Raw genomic sequence first — 20,031 nt, 5'->3', positions numbered from 1 at the left:
TGTTTAAAAATATCACTGCATGGTAAATCTAATTTGTGAATTTTTTGGGGAAATAACATATTACCGTAGGTATTCTTATTAATGGTCTCCTTGACCATATGTTTTTCTGTCAGGGCTGTGCCAGAGTGGGCCTGAGTGCAGGAACTGGTATTGGTGTGTCTTCTGCACTGGTCAGCAACCAGAACGCCAACAATGACAACAACAACAACAACCACCACCACCACAATAATGAGGCCAATCTTCCTCCTTCTCCTCCCCTTCCACCTGTTAACAACAACCAAAGGCAGCAGCAGCATAATGGTAAGTTTCATCTGCATCCACATAGTTAGCGGAGTATATATAATTTGTTCCAGATATATCTTTATATATATTTCTCATCAGAAATAATTTAACAGAAAAAATTGTTTTGCCATCAGAAGACTTCTAAATAGCGGTGTCCCGATCTGATATTAATATCAGATATTGGTTAGATATCATGGAAAAAACAAGTATGGGAAGATCTCGGATTTCATGTAAAATGGGTGATATAATTTTAGTAGTCCTGCAGCGTGTTCACTTGTGCAAAGCTGGACAGCCAGTTAACATCTAAATGTCCTCCAATAAGCACACAAGGTTGTTGTTTTTTCTTGTATTTTAGTCAAGTCATTTACAAAAGGTAAACATGGTAGGCTATATAGTCTATTAGGAACCATCAGATACACAGCAGTTTAAAGTTTAGCACACACGCAAGACATATATAATTCATATCCTTAATTGAACAATATTGAAGTCTAAAACAACAGATTTGTCAATAAAAACAAGTATCAAATAATTATAGTTGTATATTACAGAAGCGTATTGTCTAGTAACAAATGTGTCCGCATCACACGACTTACTGTGTCACTAGCCTAAAGGGGACCTATGATTATTTTAATCTACATTTGAAACACTCCCTTGATAACATGTAAGTTTTGGCACCACTGTCACATTTATAAACTCATTTATGCGTATGTCTGCAAAATGTTCGTTTGTGGAGACGATCCCGATAGATTGCTATTCAAACCCTCCACTACCTGCCCCTCCAAAACCATCAGAATGTATATTTTAAAATAAACAATATTTAAATACCTTGAAGATGAACATCACCTGTATTTTTCGCCAAAAGCAATTACCACTCCATCCATCCATCCATTTCCTACCGCTAGTCCCTCTCGGGGTCGCGCCTTAATTTAAAGACAACATAAGCTCTGTTTATAAACTCATTTATGCGTATGTCTGCAAAATGTTCGTTTGTGGAGACGATCCCGATAGATTGCTATTTAAACCCTCCACTACCTGACCCTCCAAAACCATCAGAATGAATATTTTAAAATAAACAATATTTAAATACCTTGAAGATGAACATCACCTGTATTTTTCGCCAAAAGCAATTACCACTCCATCCATCCATCCATTTCCTACCGCTAGTCCCTCTCGGGGTCGCGCCTTAATTTAAAGACAACATAAGCTCATTCCAGACAGTTACTAATAAATAGGTTAGAGTTTTTCATACTTACCATTGTTCAATGTTTGACTAGTTTCACTTGATCAAACATTTTTTAGCTTTAAACACGACAAAAATACAAAATATGGATGATTCCTTGTGGTGTCGTAACAGATCTATATCAGTATCAGCCAATACTCAAGGCTCAAAGTATTATTCTGGAAGTGAAGAAGTTGTATCGGACACCCCTACTTTTGAATACTGTACATCTACATGTGTACATGTTGTAATGATCATTACAGTATAGTTGATCGTTATGTAAATCCGAAGGCATAGAGTGTCTTGGTGGGGCTACTCAGCTGATGGCAAGCCCTCTAATCTTGCCTCAGTTGTGTTCTGGATTCTACTTAGATTTTTGGGATATTTTCCCTAAAAACTAATACATTTCCAAGTTGTTCTTGTTGAAAATGTTTTCATCGTTAGATTGAATAAAGAAACACTGTTCTGTATTCATTCAAACTGTTAAAGTAAAGTTAAAGTTAAAGTACCAATGATTGTCACAACACACTAGGTGTGGTGAAATTATTCTCTGCATTTGACCCATCACCCTTGATCACCCCCTGGGAGGTGAGGGGAGCAGTGAGCAGCAGCGGTGGCCGCGCCCGGGAATCATTTTTGGTGATTTAACCCCCAATTCCAACCCTTGATGCTGAGTGCCAAGCAGGGAGGCAATGGGTCCCATTTTTATAGTCTTTGGTATGACCCGGCCGGGATTTGAACTCACAACCTACCGATCTCAGGGCGGACACTCTAACCACTAGGCCACTGTTGTTATGTACTTAGCAAAGTTCCAATAACAGTGATAATTGAGTACATGAATTGTGTGTGTTTTTACAGCACCAGCAGAGGTCAATGGAATAGAAGATGAAGAGGAGGAAGTTGGGGCAGAGCAACAAATTGAAGTGAAAGTAGCAGAACAGGACGTCGTTACACATCCAAGTTGCCCTAATGGTTCATCTCAACATCCTGAGGATGATGAGGAGCAAGCAGGTTTGCTTTTTTTAGTTACCTAGCATTAAAAAACGATTATGTTTACATGTAATGTATAGTTGTATTTGATTATTGTTCATGTTATTTCAATAATATTTATTTTACTATTAATTTCCATGAGCACATTTACAGTTTTATATCTTTTATTAGGTCCCAGTGGTTTGGTTCAGCAGTGTGGACCTACTGGTGTTGCCATTCCAAAGCCTGCACTGGTCCACTCTGATTCGGAGAGTGAGGAAGAGGAAGGTCTTACCGGTACTTCAAGACATTGTCCAGCTTCCTGTTCACAGCAACCCGTTTCTTTTACAGAAGGTAACATCTTTGTACTTGGCTTAAAATTCTGAGTCGCTACGACAGATTTCCGTCAACAGCAAATGAACTTATTTATTATTACCTCCGCCAGGTAAAAACGTAATCGCTGGGGGTTATCTGTCTCTTTGGCAATGTTCGCACTGCTAGGTATGATGTCTAATTCAGATTTTTTGCTTAATCTGATCTTTCACATTACTAAAAAAATTTGATTTTCTAAATGTGTCCCTGGATTGACCCCCATGTGCAAATGACGTCGTATACACTGCATGCAACGTTTACTTCTGGGCGGTATAGCTCGGTTGGTAGAATGGTCGTGTCAGCAACTTGAGGGTTGCAGGTTCGATCCCCGCTTCCGCCATCCTAGTCACTGCCGTTGTGTCCTTGGGCAAGACACTTTACCCACCTGCTCCCAGTGCCACCCACACTGGTTTAAATGTAACTTAGATATTGGGTTTCACTATGTAAAGCGCTTTGAGTCACTAGAGAAAAGCGCTATATAAATATAATTCACTAATTCACTAAACATGGCTCTAATTCTAGGCACATTTGTGGCAATTTTTAAGGATTTTGTTCAACCTGAGTCAACATTTTCAGAATTGTTTTGCATGAGGGATTAAGCAGGAAAAGGGCAGGCCAAAATGTGGCGCATTTTTGTTGATGCGTGTTATGAAGAGCTTGTGCTTGAGCAGTGGGAGCCAGAAGTGTTGGAACACTGAGTTCTAAAAAATCTTCATATCGCCTGTTTTCTGCTTATTCGTCCAATATTTATTTTCACAACTGTGTATTTTGGCGACAAATTATGATATTGTTTGCCCTTTCTGAAATGCGTGTTGAATGAACACGATCCGATCGTTCAGACTGCAGTAGCATCAGGTACATATCAGATTAATATACACTTATGAAAGAGGCCTGGAATTGATTTGAAAAAAATCAGAATTGTGCTGTTCACATTGATATAAAAAATGTGATAGTTGTCAAATTAGGCCTGGGCGACACATTGATCTTATTTATAAATTTGAGTTTTTTGTTGCAGACGATTTGAAAAATTAAAAAATAGATTTATTTTCTTCTCTTGCTTCAACATATTTTTTGCCCCCCTGGAGCTACCACCCTTCTCCTTATTTCCTTAGCAGCACACCGAGAGCGAGACGTTTTGTTTCAGAGAAAAGTGTTGTCAGTAGTTTGGTTTTGTGGAAACAGGCCTGGACTGCACACTGCAAAGTTTATTTCAAAAAAGGCATCAGCACAACGAACTTGCTCCAGTATCTGTAACCGAACCCTCTAGTTGAGTGCGGGAAATGCAACTGTGTACGAGGCAAGCAAGACCGCAACAACAAACAAACTCTGGCTAAAAAGCATCTTACTGTATTATAATCATTTAAACCAGGTATGTATGATGATACCATGTATGAGGAGAAAGAAGCGCATTGGAAAACGATCACTAAAGCAGTCGCTCTGCGCACTGTCAAGATGTGTCAATGAAAAAGCCTATGTTTATTCACATACTGAAACCATAGTCCTCTCAATGTTTTACGTGAATAGTTATTTGCATACAATGTATAATACTACATATTTATTTATAGAAGTATTTTATTCAAGACAGAAGTTTTAAGTTTGCACTTTATTAATTTTCATGTTTGAGGTTTTTATTTATTTGCATGCAATGTGCAATGCTATGTTTTTGTTAACATAAGTATTTTATTCAAGACGAAAGTATTGCTTCTTAAAAGAAGCTCTTAATTTAGTTATTTGAAAATTATTACATAAAAGGTTTGTCTGTTCTAAAAAGAACAACATTATTAAAACATTTTTTTTTCTAAGAGTAAGATGCAAAAATAGAACAAGCACATTCTGAAAATGTACAAATCATAATGTTTTTGTTTTTTTACACTTACATGTTGCAGTTAATAGTATTATATTTTTATTTGTCGTTATTTATACTTTCTGAATACATTATGTGATAATGTTCATCAGTTAACTCATATATTTGTGTTAATTTTCAATCTATCATGATAAAAAAATAATATCAAAATCAGATTACAGGATGTTATTTATGTAGTTTGCTCATTTTCCTCGACTGGTCATCCCGCGGGCCGGATAAAACCTGTATCAGGCCCGCGGGCCGTACGTTTGACTCCCCTGGTCTATATAGTGATTGTTGAAAGGATGACAAAACTGTATTTTATATACACACAAAAAAAGCAGAATCTGGTACGTGTGATTCAGCTCAGTCTTGATGACGTTTGAGAAGCGCAATTTCCGTATTTTGCAGAATCTAGAAGAGTTTGCAAGTCTGAAGAGGAACCGTTTCCAGCATGCTCTGTTGGAATCAAAACGATCAGTTTTGACATTATTATCATTAGGGACATCACGATACATTTTTTGACTTTCAATGCGATACTGATATTGGAGCCTTAAATTTTGGCCAATACTATCTATATCAGCACAAATCATCATACTTACTTTTATTATTTTGTAGTGTGCAATGTTAGAAAAGGTTTGATCAAGTGAAATGAGTCAAACTGAGAAAATGGAAGGTATGAAAAACACAAATCTATTTCCAACCTTGTGTTGTCTTTAAGTTGAAATCTAGTGGTAATTTGTTTTTGGTGACACTAAGTGGCCACAATAATTCGTCAAGTTAAGCTTACGATTCGGTAAATTGATTGATGTGGACACATCTGTTACTGAATACTTTCTAATACACTTCTTGTCTTGGAGACATTGTACGTATGTGTAAGTAATATGTAACTATAATTATTTGACACTTGTTTATATTGACAAATGTACTGTTTTGTACTGCAATATTGTTCAATTAAGGACACTTAATACATATGTCTAGATTGTCTGCTATTGTGTGCTTAGCTTTTGTGTAGCTGTTAACTCCTAGTTGCCTATAGCATTCCATGTAGGGGTGTGGGGAAAAATCGATTCAAATTCAAATCACGATTCTCACGTTGCACGATTCAGTATCGATTCTCATTTTTCAAAAATCTATTTTTTTATTAATCAATCCAACAAAATAATACAAAGCAATACCATGACAATGCAATCCAATTCCAAAACCAAACCCGACCCAGCAACACTCAGAACAGCAATAAACAGAGCAATTGAGAGGAGACACAAATATGACACAGAACAATCCAAAAGTAGTGAAACAAAAATGAATATTATCAACAACAGTATCAATATTAGTAACAATTTCAACATAGCAGTGATTCAGAATCTCTCATTGACATTATCATTAGACATTTATAAAAAAAAATAAAGAAAAAAAAGAACAATAGTGTCACAGTGGCTTACACTTGCATCTCATCTCATAAGCTTGACAACACACTGTGTACAATATTTTCACAAAGATACAATAAGTCATATTTTTGGTTCATTTAATAGTTAAAACAAATGTACATTATTGCAATCAGTTGATAAAACATTGTCATTTACAATTATAAAAGCTTTTTACAAAAATCTACTACTATGCTTGCATGTCAGCAGACTGGGGTAGATCCTGCTGAAATGCAATGTATTGAATGAATAGAGAATTGTTTTGAATCGGAAAAATATAGTTTTTGAATCGAGAATCGCGTTGAATCGGAAAAATCGATTTATAATCGAATCATGACCCCAAAAATCGATATTGAATCGAATCGTGGGACACCCAAAGATTCGCAGCCCTAATTCCATGTTTACATTTTGTAATGACTTGACTAAAATACACAAAAAGACTAACCCTCTGTGTTATTTGGAGGAAATGTTGATGTTGACTGGCTGTCCAGCTTTGCACTAGTAAACATGGTGCAGGACTGCATGTATCGGCGCCTGCATTGGACATTTTACATGCAAGCCGATATAATCGGCTACTTGTTTTTTTTTTGTGGTATCGCACCGATATTGGATTGGGAAACTCCTAATTATCATGCATCTTTATAATTGTATTTTGTGGTCATGTGCATTTAAATTATTGCTATTTTTGATGGGAGAGAAGGTTAGAGAAATGCATCTTATTGATACCGCTGTGTCCTCTTTCCTAAATTCAAAACCAAAGATAGAGTTGTTAATGCTAAATGAGAGGGATGTTGAGGCTAACTATTTCACTTCATTTGTAGAAGCACATTTTTTTGTATGTTAATTTTCATAACATCCTTCGGAAAGAAATACATTTGACACCTGTGCCATAGAAGCATATGTTGTTATGGTAGGTTTATTTAACAGAAAACGACAGAATATTAACACAACATTTTGGGAAAGAAGAAACATTTCAAAAATTGTTATATATTAATTTCTATTTGGTTGCCTAATTAAATATTTCTCTCACTGTGTGAAAGGTAAATTGATCATAGAACATAATTTACCCTGACTTTAATCGATCGGTGTACGTGTGTTTCCAGGTAAAGGGAAGACTCCTCTGCGAAGGAGCACCAATGTGCCTTCATCAGCGACAGTCTCAGTGAATTGTGATCGGAAGCCTCCTGCATCAGAGGGCAGCTGTGAAAAGAGTTGTCAGGTGACCAGTGAACAGATCAAGGCAGACATGAAGGCTGCGTCTGAGAACAGCCGGAAGACTAGCAGTAAAGGAGTCAACACGGTGGGAGCAGAGACCTCAGCAAGGCCAGCATCAAACAGTAACAACACTATGCAGGGTTCTGGTGTCAGTGGGACAGCACAGAGGCCGATGAATGAATGCGTGGGCCGGGTTGGACCTGGACATGAGGATGTGGGTACTGGGAGTACCCACAGAGGAATCACATCCAATGACAGCACCACAGGAAGGGGTAGGACTAATGAAGGCAAAGAAAGCCACCCTGCAACACGGACAGATGACAGTAGCACAAGGGAAGCTGGTTCAAGGCAGACCTCTGGTAGTGCTGGTGTGGAACATCCAACCATCAATTCCGCTTCAAATCAGACTTCACATCAACTGTCTGGTCAGGGCGACAGAAGAACGCTGCCTGTTGCTCATCGTTCAAATTCTAAACGAGGTCTTGACAGAAATGAGGATGCTGTTCCCAGACGACCTTTGACCCGATCTTGCACTCGCATGTCCTCTGTGTCCCTGGTACCTGAGACAGGTAATGTCAATTTACAAATGGTTGGGGAACATCCTTTCCTTTCTCGAAAGTAAGGATACCCTGATCCGATATTGATATTGGTTCGATATCAGCAAAAAAACAAGTACGCGATGTGAAAGGCTTGCTTGTAAAATGGCTAATACGAGAAGTCCTGCAGTGTGTTTACTTGTGCAAAGCTGGACAGCCGGTTTACATCTAAATGTCCTCCAATAAGCACACAAGTATTTTTTTTTTTTTCTTAGTCAAGTTATTTACAAAAGGTACACATAGTAGGCTATAAGCTAGTAGGAGCTAGCAGCTACACAACAGCTAAGCACACAATAGCACACGAGCTAGACATACAGTGCATCCGGAAAGTATTCACAGCGCTTCACTTTTTCCACATTTTGTTGTTATAGCATTATTCTAAAATGGAATAAATTAATTGTTGCCCCCATTAAATTCTACAGACAATACCCCATAATGACAATGTGAAAAGTTTTTTTTTTTTTATTGTTTGCAAATGTATTAAAAATGAAAAAATCACATGTAAATAAGTATTCGCATCCTTTACTCAATACTTTGTTGATGCACCTTTGGCAGCAATTACTGCCTCAAGTCTTTTTGAATACAATGCCACAAGCTTGGCACACCTATCTTTGGGCAGTTTCGCCCATTCCTCTTTGCAGCACCTCTCAAGCTCCATCAGGTTGGATGAGAAGCATTGGTTTTCATCCAGAATGTCTCTGTACATGGCTACATTCATCTCGCCAGGGAGGTGACCAAGAACCCCATGGTCACTCTGTCAGGGTGACAGCATTTTTCTGTGGAGAGAGAATAACATTCCAGAAGGACAACCATCTCTGCAGCAATCCACCAATCAGGCCTGTATGGCCAGACAGAAGCCATTTATTAGTAAAATGTTTGTCAAAATGCACCTAACAGACTCTCAGACCATGAGGAACAAACTTTGCTGGTCTGATGTGACAAAGATTGAACTCTTTCGCGTAAATGCCAGATGTCATGTTTGTAGGAAACCAAGCACAGCTCATGATCAGGCCAATATCATCCTATGGTGATGGCAGCATCATGCAGTGGGGATGTGTTTCATAGACAAGAACTGGGAGATAAGTGAGGATAGAAGAAAAGATGAACGCAACAATGTACAGACCAACCAACGCTTCCCATCCAACCTGATGGCGCTTGAGAGGTGCTGCAAAGAGGAATGGGCAAAACTGTTTAAGCTTGTGGCATCGTATTCAAAAAGACTTGAGGCTATATTTTCTGCCAAAGGTGCATCAAGCATTAAGCACAGGCTGTGTGATGTGTAAATTATTTTTTTTTAAATGCATTACCAAAAATGTAAAAAAAAAAAAAACATTTCATATTGTCATTATTGTCTGTTATTGTCTGTAGAATTTTAAGGTCAAACATTATTTTTCATTATTTTTCCATTTTGGAAAAAGGCTGCAATATAACAAAATGTGTAAAAGGCTCTGAATACTTTCCGGATGCACTGTATGTAATAAGCGTCCTTAACTGAACAATATTAATTAAAGTCTAAAGCAGCACATTTGTCAATATAAACAAGTATAGAATAACTATAGTTACAGTATACAAAGTATCCAAGGCAGAGTCATATTAGAAATAATCCAGTAACAAGCATATCAGCATCATTCAATTTACTGCATCATGAACTTAACTTAATGAATTATTGTGGCCACTAAGTGTCGCCCAAATAAAAGTTATCACTCCACTTCAACTTAAAGACAAGTCCTTTCCAGACTATTATTAATAAATAGGTTAATGTTTTTCATATCTACAATCGTACTTTAAAATAATTTGACTTGATGAACCCTTTTCTAACATTATGTACTACAAAATAAAGTTTGTACAAGCTGGTATCTTATCTGGCTAATATTGTTATCGACCAATACTCAAGGCTCCAATATTTGAGTTTGAGTTTATTTCGAACATGCAAGCATACAACATGATACATCACAATTTCCAGTTTCTCTTTTCAACGTGTTCGAAAAGGAGTAGGAAGAAGCAGAGCTTATTTAATCCTACCCCTTTTCTTTTACATAACAGTTGCTAAAACTTTTGTTCACTTCCTGTTCTCAATTTATTCACAATATACTCCATAAGTAATCACAATAAAAATAAATAAATAATACTTGGTGATGTAAGTTGCATTTTACATAGTGAGATGAGTAAGATTAATTTGAAAATGAACGGAATGAATATTGGTATCGTATCATAAGTGAAAAGTTGTTTCAGGTCACTGTGAGAACTGAAGTTGTCAAAATGAAACCAATGGTGAAGCTCTTATTGTAGTATAACTATAAAGGCACAATTAACATCCAAAATGACATTCATGCACATCATTTTAACTGGAAAAGTGGTATACTGTATTTTTCGGGCTATAAGACGGACTTAAAATCCTTTCATTTTCTCAAAAATCGACAGTGCGCCTTATAACCCGGCGCGCCTAATTTACGGAATAATTCTGGTTGTGCTTAACTACCTCGAAGCAATTATATTTGGTACGTGGTGTAATGATAAGTGTGACCAGTAAATGGCAGTCACACAAAGAGATACGTGTAGACTGCAAGATGATGCCAGTAAACAACACCAAAACTTTAAATGTTCCATTGAGAATCTAAAACAATATACATGGTGCTCAAAATCTGTCAAAATGTTTTAGTTTGACTTCGGTAAGATATGAAGCCGCACTGCTTGATGGAATGTCGGTACTATGCTTCAACATATGGGTATTTTTAATATAAAGTAGCGTGAAGTTCTAACTTATATCTGTCAGTAGACTGGCAATAGAAGCGCTAAAAACTACCAGTGTAGTGGGTTTAAATAATTCACTCACGGAACTTTAGTTATTAGAGAGTTCCGGTCAGATGGTTTTTCACGGGACACATTTCCGGCATTGTTGTTGAGCCACGAATGAGGAGATGCTGCTCCATTATTGGTTTAGGTAATCTGAATGTCATTAAAACAGTTAGCTCCATCTTTTGACCCTTCTTCGACTCCCGTCCTTGCACGCTACACTGCTACAACAAAGAGGACGGGGAGAAGACGCTGTCAAAGGTGAGCCACGTAAATAAGACCACCCAAAAAACGGCGCATCCTGAAACAACAGTCAGAAAGTGCCTTGAAGATGATCTGTAAAACATAATCTATGCAACATTTTGACCAAAGAACCACCATTACATGTTATGTAGACCACAAGCAAGCGTTTTAAGTTGAGAAAAAAAATCATAATATAAGCCCTTTATTGCACCTTATAATCCGGTGTGCCTTTTGTATGAAAATAGACCTGAATAGACCCGCTCATCGGCAGTGCGCCTTATAATCCGGTGCGCCCAATGGTAAGAAAAATACGGTAAATGTGCTCTATTGGAACAAATTGTAATAGTTCCCAAGTAAACAATGAAGACAATGATTTCTGTGAGTAAAAAGATTAATGTTAACACTTATGTTTACGTGTACAGTTGATCTTCCAAAAGCCAGGCCTCGTTTAACGTCGAGGAGGAAAAGAATGGCTGACAAATCAACCAGTACTTCAGACCCAGTAACAGAAGATGACCATGTACAGGTAACCACACTTACAGAACTTAACTTGTTTGTTACCTCCGCCAGAAGGTAACAAACATTGCTGGGGTTTGTTTGTCAGGTATTTAGTTAATTAACAACATAACCCAAAAAGCTGTGGCCACATATTGATAAAACATTCAAGAAATGTCAGAAATGGGTTAAGAGACAATATCTACTGTACAATAGAATAAAAAACAACAAGCTGCTTCTCCGTCAAACATACCATGAGCAGCTTTTTCATATTTTCATGGATTAATTTTCACCGTTACATATTATTTTAACATCCTTGACTGGCGTTATTGACTCATTCTGCTTCAGCATGGTTCAGGCGAGTAGTGCTTTGCGCCAACTACTTTACCAAGTTAGCTAGCTACTTGCTCTGTTGAGTTTTTGAGTATTTCTCCAATTCAATGAATAGCATCCCCTTCTTCTTCTCAGCATTGTCCTTTACACTCGCTTTCTTCCTTCCCATGCTTGGAAAAAACAAAGTTATGTCCATCTCTAGCTAATGCTTGCAAGCAAGACTGGGATGTTTTGGGCGGATCTTACATAGTTCACTGTGACATTCACTACACCAACCAGCAGTGGTGAGGCTTGTAATACGCAATATAAAGTATATTAATTAGCGGAGAGATAGGTCATATTCCAAAAAAAGTTGTTAGTGTGGGGCCTGTGGCACTCATTTTCTGAGGTACCACATTGTTGTCAGGCAATATGCTTATAATTTATTTATATATATATATATATATATATATATATATATATATATATTTTAATATTTATATATATATATTTTTTATATTTATGTATATATATTAATGTATGTGTATGTATATGTATGTATGTGTTATACATATATGTATATGAATATATATATATAATGTAAGATAAAAAGATACAGTAATATAAGATTAAAAAAAAAAAAAAGATATAAGTATAGTTTTTGCAATCGATCTCCTGTTTCCAGCATGATTTAGTAATATCAAAATTCACTATGTAATTGTTATGGAATATGCAACCGACTCGATATTAATTAATACAAGTCAACTTATTTAATGAAAACATTGCAGCATTCATGCTACAACACACAAATCAATTCTGTGTCCTCTTTTCCTACAGAAAACTACTCATTTGTTAATAAATGGAGAGTAAGAAATGTAAATACTTAAAAAAAAAAAAAAAGTTGATACAGGCATTGTCAATGTGTTTATTGCAAATCCCATCTTGTTAGCCCAGGTCCACTCTACAAGAGCGAAAGTTTTAACACAGCAGCAACCTTTCTGTGTTTTCCCTAGTTTAAAGTATAAAAAGATACAATACGCACAATGCAACCAGGTGTTTTACCTATTACATGTTTTTAATACCTTTTCAGGTTTTGTCTCTGAAAAGTAAGAACTTGGTGGGCATCACTCTGACCAACTGTGGAATCACTGACCTCATCCTGAAAGACTGTCCAAAGATGATGTTCATTCATGGTAATGCACACACACGTTGAATGTTAAATTTGTTGTAAGACTTTGATTAAAGCTGTAAAATTAGGGTCACTCGTTTTTTGCTCTTATTTTTTGTTTGTTTTTATTCTTGCCTGAGCGACAGATTACCGGTAAATGATTCTGCATCCATTTTATAGAGTTCATCGCTGTCACCGCTTTAAACAGAGGGCTAAGACCTAGTGGTGGAAAACTAGTGCTGTCAAGAGATTTAAAAACATTTCTAAAAATTCATGTTTTTTTAATCTCACCTAAAAATGCTGAGAAAAGACCTCAGATATTTCAGGCATGTGAAATGTCCGCAAAAAGGCAGAAATCTGCATCAAAATATCACTTTCGCGTTTAATGAAATATTGTAGCGTGTAAGGACGGGAGTAGAAGGTGGAATATCAAAATATCGAGCTAATCGTTTTAATGACATTCAGACTTTGTTTTCTTATTAACAATCGACCAATATCTATACATCTGTGGCTGCTCAGCGCAACAAAACACAACACCTGGAATGTGTCCCATGAAAACCTGTCTGATTGGAACTCTAACAATAACAAAAGTTCCGTGGGTGATTTATGTAAACCCACTACAATATCAAACAAATAGGATCGAAACAAAATAGCACTTATAGTGTTGATAGAAATGTTCCTCTTTCTTTTCCTCAAAGGGGGCTCACATGAATGCCTGATATTTTCATTTAAAAACATTATTATTAAGATTGGTATTCAAACAACAAAAAGGGTCTTTATAATAAAATATTTAATCATTTTTAAACACATTTGAAGAGATAGAGTCTGTATTATTACTAAAATAATACATCGGTTATGTATAAAATGTTGGAGCTAATACGTCAAAAACAGAAAGAACAATTTTCTGACCAATAAGTAATTCATGTTGAAAATGTTAAAAAGACCCGTCATTTACAGCACCAGAATATGTAACCAATATTGGTTTAAGAAAACACATTTAACAAATGAATGTTTATAATTGTAACAACTGCATGTTAAACTCAGTAAAAGGGATCAGAGCTAATGTCGGCTTTCCTGACTGTCCGTCACATATGTCTCATACACGTACATTAATGTGCAACATTATTTAATTGTTTAGACCTTATTTAACGTGAAGTTATTTACTTAAGAGTTTTGGTTTCATTTCATCCACCGGCAGACACGCGAGCGTGCAATTTTTGACACGCATGGGCGATTACAACTAAATTATACTCCATGTAAGTGTTCTGTGATTAACTTAAGTATAATATAAACATTAATGAATTTGTAATATATCACTATATTGACAGCTATTGACACATGGAGTCGGTGAGCTACTGCATCCCCTCTGAGTTGGTAAAAGTTAATACTAAATTATAAATCATGCCTCTCACTAGTATAGTAGAAAGTTGTGGCCATAAACCAAAAAGTTGGTCAACTTTGACATCCAACTTAAACCTGGAGATGGTGCGAAATACACGAAAAGACGCTTGTCTGCGTTATTTTTATTTATTTAAATTTTTTTACCTGCGGGAGGATTATGATTAATCCTTCATCTAAACGGGAAGATATGAACATCCCATCAGTCAGCATCCTAGTGAGAACAGACATTAGCTCATCCTCTGTATAGTTAGGCTAAAAAATATAAGGTTCTCGATCATCATTTGTTCCAAAGTAGTCGTCGTCGTCTGTCATGAAGTCTGCCATGATTTGTGGTATTTATTGTTGAAGAAAATAACGAACCTTGTGATGTGCTTTTTGAAATCAGTGTGCCACCAAAATGTTCTGGTAATGATAAAAATACATAAATATTACCTGTTATTATGAATGTGCCTGTTACTACAGTACTTACTGTATATAATTAAAGTATTTATATAAAACATTGATGGAGGCTTTTGGATGTTTTTACAGCGCTTTGTAAGCAGAATAGAGCAAATCCCATTGCCCTCTTGTTAGCTGACTTTAGCTAGCATCTATTTATGAGTTAGAATGCATAAAAAAGAAAAACATATGTGTGCTTATCTCACATTAAGATTGTGAATGATAGGCAATTAAAAAAAAAAAGTACAGTTCCCCTTTAACCTTACAAAATAATTGGTACCCCACTTGCTTTACGTGAACGTGCAAAACAGAGGGCAAAGGGGCTAAGACAAGGTGTAAAGGGGAAATTGTGATTAAGCCTTAGATAGGTCTGACTAACCAGACTAGGTCTGTTCTAAAACAGATTCAGTCCAGTCCAGTTGCTATCAATTATGTGCCCTAAGTATCCATTTTCTGTAATAGTGTTATTATTCAATTTGTTATATGTTCAAAGTCTACTTTTACAAATGTTCTTTACTTGTTCTGACCTGTTTAAAAGCTTTGCCTTGCTATTTTTGTTTGTTCACATGTTGTAAGCAGTAAACTGTAGGTGACCACTGAATACAAAAAAGAAGCCTTCTCACAATTTACTGCTGTCATTTTAATTGTCTTACAAAAGTAGGGTTAACATACCGGTATTTCTTATTGTGGTCCTCTGAATATTTTCAATGTAGCCCGCCTGATTGATTGTGTCATGTTTATTCGCTCTTCTTTCTTTCTCTACCTTGTTTAAAGCTACCAGATGTCGGGTGTTAAAGCAGCTGCGAGTGGAAACTGCGCCCATTGTAAACCGGTTCGACTATGCACAATGTAAGAAGCTGAACATGGAACAGGTCCTGGATCAGATACTGAGAATCCCTCCTGAGCGCAACCGCATCATCTATATGCGTCCTATGCACCAGGTTGGTACAGTGTTTTTTATTTTTTTCTAAAGAAATAAATTAAGACACAATGAAGTATGTGCCTTAGCTCAGAGGTTGGGAAACACTGTTTTAGAATGCTATATTGTACTTCAACCTATACTTGATTAAGTTTCTCTTCTACTTTAGATTGACTCTGTAGCGTTGGAACGCCAGCTCTTCCAGGGTCCCTATCCCTATCACATCGCCATAGTGCACGAATTCAGCAACCCTCCAAATATACGCAACAAGGTCCGCATTCGGAGCTGGATGGACACAATAGCCAACATCAGCCAGTGAGTAGTGTCCCTTAGCAGTTTGAAATGGTAGTTCAACTAAGCTAGAGTATGTCAATGTCTTGTTTGTTAGGGAAGCCTTTGTATTTGGTACATAGCTCAAGGGCACTTGGACTGTAATCGAGAAGCAAATTACATCTGTCTGACCAATTGTACTACTCCCACTCTTTTATATTTCGTGGCATTTTAAGTAGAGAATTAAGAAAAGCTGTATAGTAGACATATTATTTGAGAAGCATTAACACCCCAAGTGTTTTGAAAATAACTCGGAACACAACACATTCCGAAATAAATATTTACAGAGGATGCCCAAACGGTGTGCTGCATACTGAAAATAATTATGTGCCAGTAGGGATATAACAATTACTGATGTTAATGAAGGGTTAGTAATAGTATAAACATTTAAAATGTGTACATCCATGCATGAATGTAGCAGCACACTGACCTATTCATGCAAGAATGAGATGAACATAGCTGTTGATCTCATCTACACCTCGTCTGTTTGAGCCAATGCAGTATTTTTTAAACAGGTGTAATGAGGGCCCACTTTCTGGACTTCATCAGGACACGTGCATCTGAATTTGGAGTAGTAGTAAGGGTGCAATTCTCTTTTTGAGGAAGACCAGAAAGCAGAGCATTACAATTCTATACAACACCTATAAGAGCATACATTAGTGTCTCTGTGTTGCCCTGAAAGAGAATAGGGCGAACTCTGGTTATGTTCTTAAGATGATAAAAAAAAACATTTTTGTTATGTTTTTAATATGTGGTGTAAGAAAACTAAGTTCACAGTCTTAACGATGACAACATTTTTTGCTTGAGGTGATGGAGTCAAAGACTATGCTTGTAGTTTAGTTGTTTCTCTCACAGGGCCTCAGGTCCAACGACTAAAATTTCCGTTTTGTTCCTAGTTAAGGGGTAAAAAGCTATCTGACATTTAGGATTTAATATCTCAAATGCTTTTAAAAAATATTACAATTTGTTTTTGTGTCATTATCATTGCATTTGTTCATCCACTGTTGTTGGATTTACCATTTCATTGTATCCACCGTAGTCATAAATTGTAGGAACTGTTTCCGTGATCGAATGTAGTTTTTAGTAAATCTCTCTGTATATTGTCGTTGGGCCAAGCTGGTGTTCTTAGCCAGGCTGTGTGCTTTCATGTCCTGCTGCAGTCCTCGCTGGGTACGTGTCAGATATTCTGAGTATGTACATTGTTGCGAAACACAAAAGTAAGGTTATTCCATACTTTGTCAGATGAGGCTGGAAGTTTGTTTAGTGACCTGTGCTGGTTAATATAACCGATAACAACATTTTAGCTCATAGTTTAGACATTTTTTCTTTTGGACTACAAACATGCTACGTAAAATAAACATGGCCGACTCGCACAGGTGTCTTCTAGTAAACCTCTATCATGTATGGAGATATCGCCATATCTGCTTACATAACGAAGGCAAGCTACGTCACAATCGCCACAAATTCCAAATGGCTCGCCAGGAACAAATCAAAATTGTTTCATAAAATCTCCAGCAAGCCTCCATGGTTTGAATTCACATTTTCAAGACTTATTAGGATCCCAAATACACAAAAACTGCTGCCAACATGTATGACCATTTTTTTTTTTTGCACAATATGACCCCTTTAAAACAATTAGAAATTTTTTGGTGGGGTACCAAATTTCCGTGCTTAAAGATACATCAAAATGCTTGATCAATTGTGATGGTTCCCCCCCTCCCTTGTCAGGCAATGCACTATTCCATGTTACTGCACATGTGTATACTTTACTCAGGAAATGTATTGTTTCTTTTGCCAAGGAAACTATATTGTGTCTATTGTTTCTTTTGCCAAGGAAACCATATTATGTCTATTTATTTTAAGGTGTCATATCATGATTTTTTTCCTACATTTTAAAAGACTTATGCATGGTCTACATAACATGTAATAGTGTTTTTTGGGTGAAAAATTTGCATAGATTTTGTTTTACAGACCTATATTCAAGCCATTATTTGCTCCCTTGTATAACGTTTCGTTTTGAAAGGCGGAGTATTCAGATGCAAATGAACCTCTCTTCACCACACCCCCTCACGCTGAGTGCGCATCCACCCCCGCCTTGCAGAAATGTTTTGTAGTTGTTTTTTTTTTTTTAGTTTTCTTGCTTTTATTGTGCACTTTAGACATTGATAACTGCCACCAGCCATCTGTTTTGAGCAACTTTCATCGCAACATCCCGGATGATATAGCGAGACAAAGCGACTCACCGTGTTTTGTTGTTTGCCATAAGGAAGGAGGCGATGCTGGCGAACGAGAGAGGAACGAAGCCCGGCTGGCGAAAAAGTTGGAACTATAGGCTGGCTAGGGTTAAACTTCTACAGAGTCTGTAACTTTCTAATACTAAAATCTGAACGTATACATACGTTTGTATAATGACAATAAAAGGCTTTATTATTCTATCCATCCATCCATTTTCTAACGCTTATTCCCTTCGGGGTCGCGGGGGGCGCTGGAGCCTATCTCAGCTACAATCGGGCGGAAGGCGGGGTACACCCTGGACAAGTCGCCACCTCATCGCAGGGCCAACAAAAATAGACAGACAACATTCACACTCACATCCACACACTAGGGCCAATTTAGTGTTGCCAATCAACCTATCCTATATCATGTAAATAACTCCGCTTCACAGCTGCTTTGAGTTGGCTATGAACTAAACTACGAGCTACATCGAGAATGTAAAAACGGATTATATAAATTTCTCGTTTATTGCCAAACACAGTAGACACTGATCCAATTAAATGTAGTTTTTTAGGAAAATCATTCTTTATTTTACTGGAGGACGATGACGCTATTTTCTTACAGTGGAAGGTTAAGCTAGCTACACAACAACGCAAGCTAACATTGCTAACATCCTTCCCACATTTCTAACCTACTGTTATTACTTACCGTTTCATTGTCTCCTCCATTGCCATAAATAGTGGTCACCGATCACGCCATTAAAGGTAGTTTATTGAAAAATCCATCTTTATACTGGCGCAGGTTTCCTAAGCAGAACTCTTCGAAGTGCATTGCACACACGAAGAGAGACTTCTGCTGAGTTGGAGGTGCATTGCCACGAATCATAAAAGTTAAAAGTAAGGCATTTTCTTTCTCGAGATGAGGCTGAAAGTTTGTGTAGTGACTTGTGCTGGTTAAAACAAACAGAGCATTTTCTTTCATTGGGTTTAATCTTTGACATGATGTTGTAGCAAAGCCGATTTTACATAAAATTGACTTGGCTGAGTCACGCAAGGATGTTTGGGTAAATGTCTACCATATATGACTAATCCGCTGACATCACATATGGCAAAAACATCACAAGAGAGGCAAATTCCAAGCGGACCCTTTTGAGGAAGTGAGAAATAAAGCAACATTTTTTTTTTAAATATACCGCTGCAATGCTTTGACGGTTTGATTTGTAATTTTTGGGACTTATGCAGATCCCAAAGACACATAAGCAGGTGTCATCATGTAAAAAAGTTGGTTTTGCATAATAGAGCCCCTTTAAATAAAAGATAGTTAAAGGATTTCAGTGTTTGTATACATACTTTTAGAGCACTTTTAACAATAGAGTGATCATTTGAATAGCAATAACGGTGATATGAAATATTACTTTTTACGTCTTTATATATGTGGCGTCCAGTGTTATTTTATCCTTTTTTTGTTTACTTAATTACATGCCAAAAACCAGTGAAATGGCCGTCAAATGTGGTTAAGTATGTTCCTGACACATGGATATATTAAGACAAAACACATTTCATAGAGAAAAATGATAGTTTTAAATGCAGAAAACAATGTGAAATTACATGTAATTATCATAATATGATACAATTCAAACTTCAAATAAGTATATTCTCGATTTGTGTCTTGCAGGGAGTTGATCAAGTATGAGTTCTTCCCAGAGTCCACCAGGACAGAAGAGGATGTAAAGAAGTATCCTAAATACCCATGGGGTCGAGACATTTATACACTCGAAGGTAAAACATTCACATTGCTT

General features: G+C 36.9%; 1 protein-coding gene across 1 annotated transcript in view; it reads left to right on the top strand.

The window, feature by feature from the left end:
• fbxo38 (F-box protein 38) overlaps positions 1 to 20,031 on the top strand; it is a 43,353-nt gene that overhangs the window by 20,890 nt on the left and 2,432 nt on the right. Inside the window, exons 11-19 of the mRNA XM_061979582.2 lie at positions 114 to 300; positions 2,360 to 2,512; positions 2,663 to 2,824; positions 7,213 to 7,893; positions 11,379 to 11,482; positions 12,854 to 12,956; positions 15,545 to 15,711; positions 15,859 to 16,004; positions 19,908 to 20,011. Of these exons, the coding sequence (XP_061835566.1) occupies positions 114 to 300; positions 2,360 to 2,512; positions 2,663 to 2,824; positions 7,213 to 7,893; positions 11,379 to 11,482; positions 12,854 to 12,956; positions 15,545 to 15,711; positions 15,859 to 16,004; positions 19,908 to 20,011 (1,807 nt within the window). The remainder of the gene's footprint in view (positions 1 to 113; positions 301 to 2,359; positions 2,513 to 2,662; positions 2,825 to 7,212; positions 7,894 to 11,378; positions 11,483 to 12,853; positions 12,957 to 15,544; positions 15,712 to 15,858; positions 16,005 to 19,907; positions 20,012 to 20,031) is intronic.

The sequence above is a fragment of the Nerophis lumbriciformis genome, linkage group LG19, assembly GCF_033978685.3.
Source record: "Nerophis lumbriciformis linkage group LG19, RoL_Nlum_v2.1, whole genome shotgun sequence".
NCBI classification, from domain to species: domain Eukaryota; kingdom Metazoa; phylum Chordata; class Actinopteri; order Syngnathiformes; family Syngnathidae; genus Nerophis; species Nerophis lumbriciformis.
Note: the sequence above shows the minus strand (reverse complement) of the source record. Positions and strands in the feature narration are given on the sequence as shown.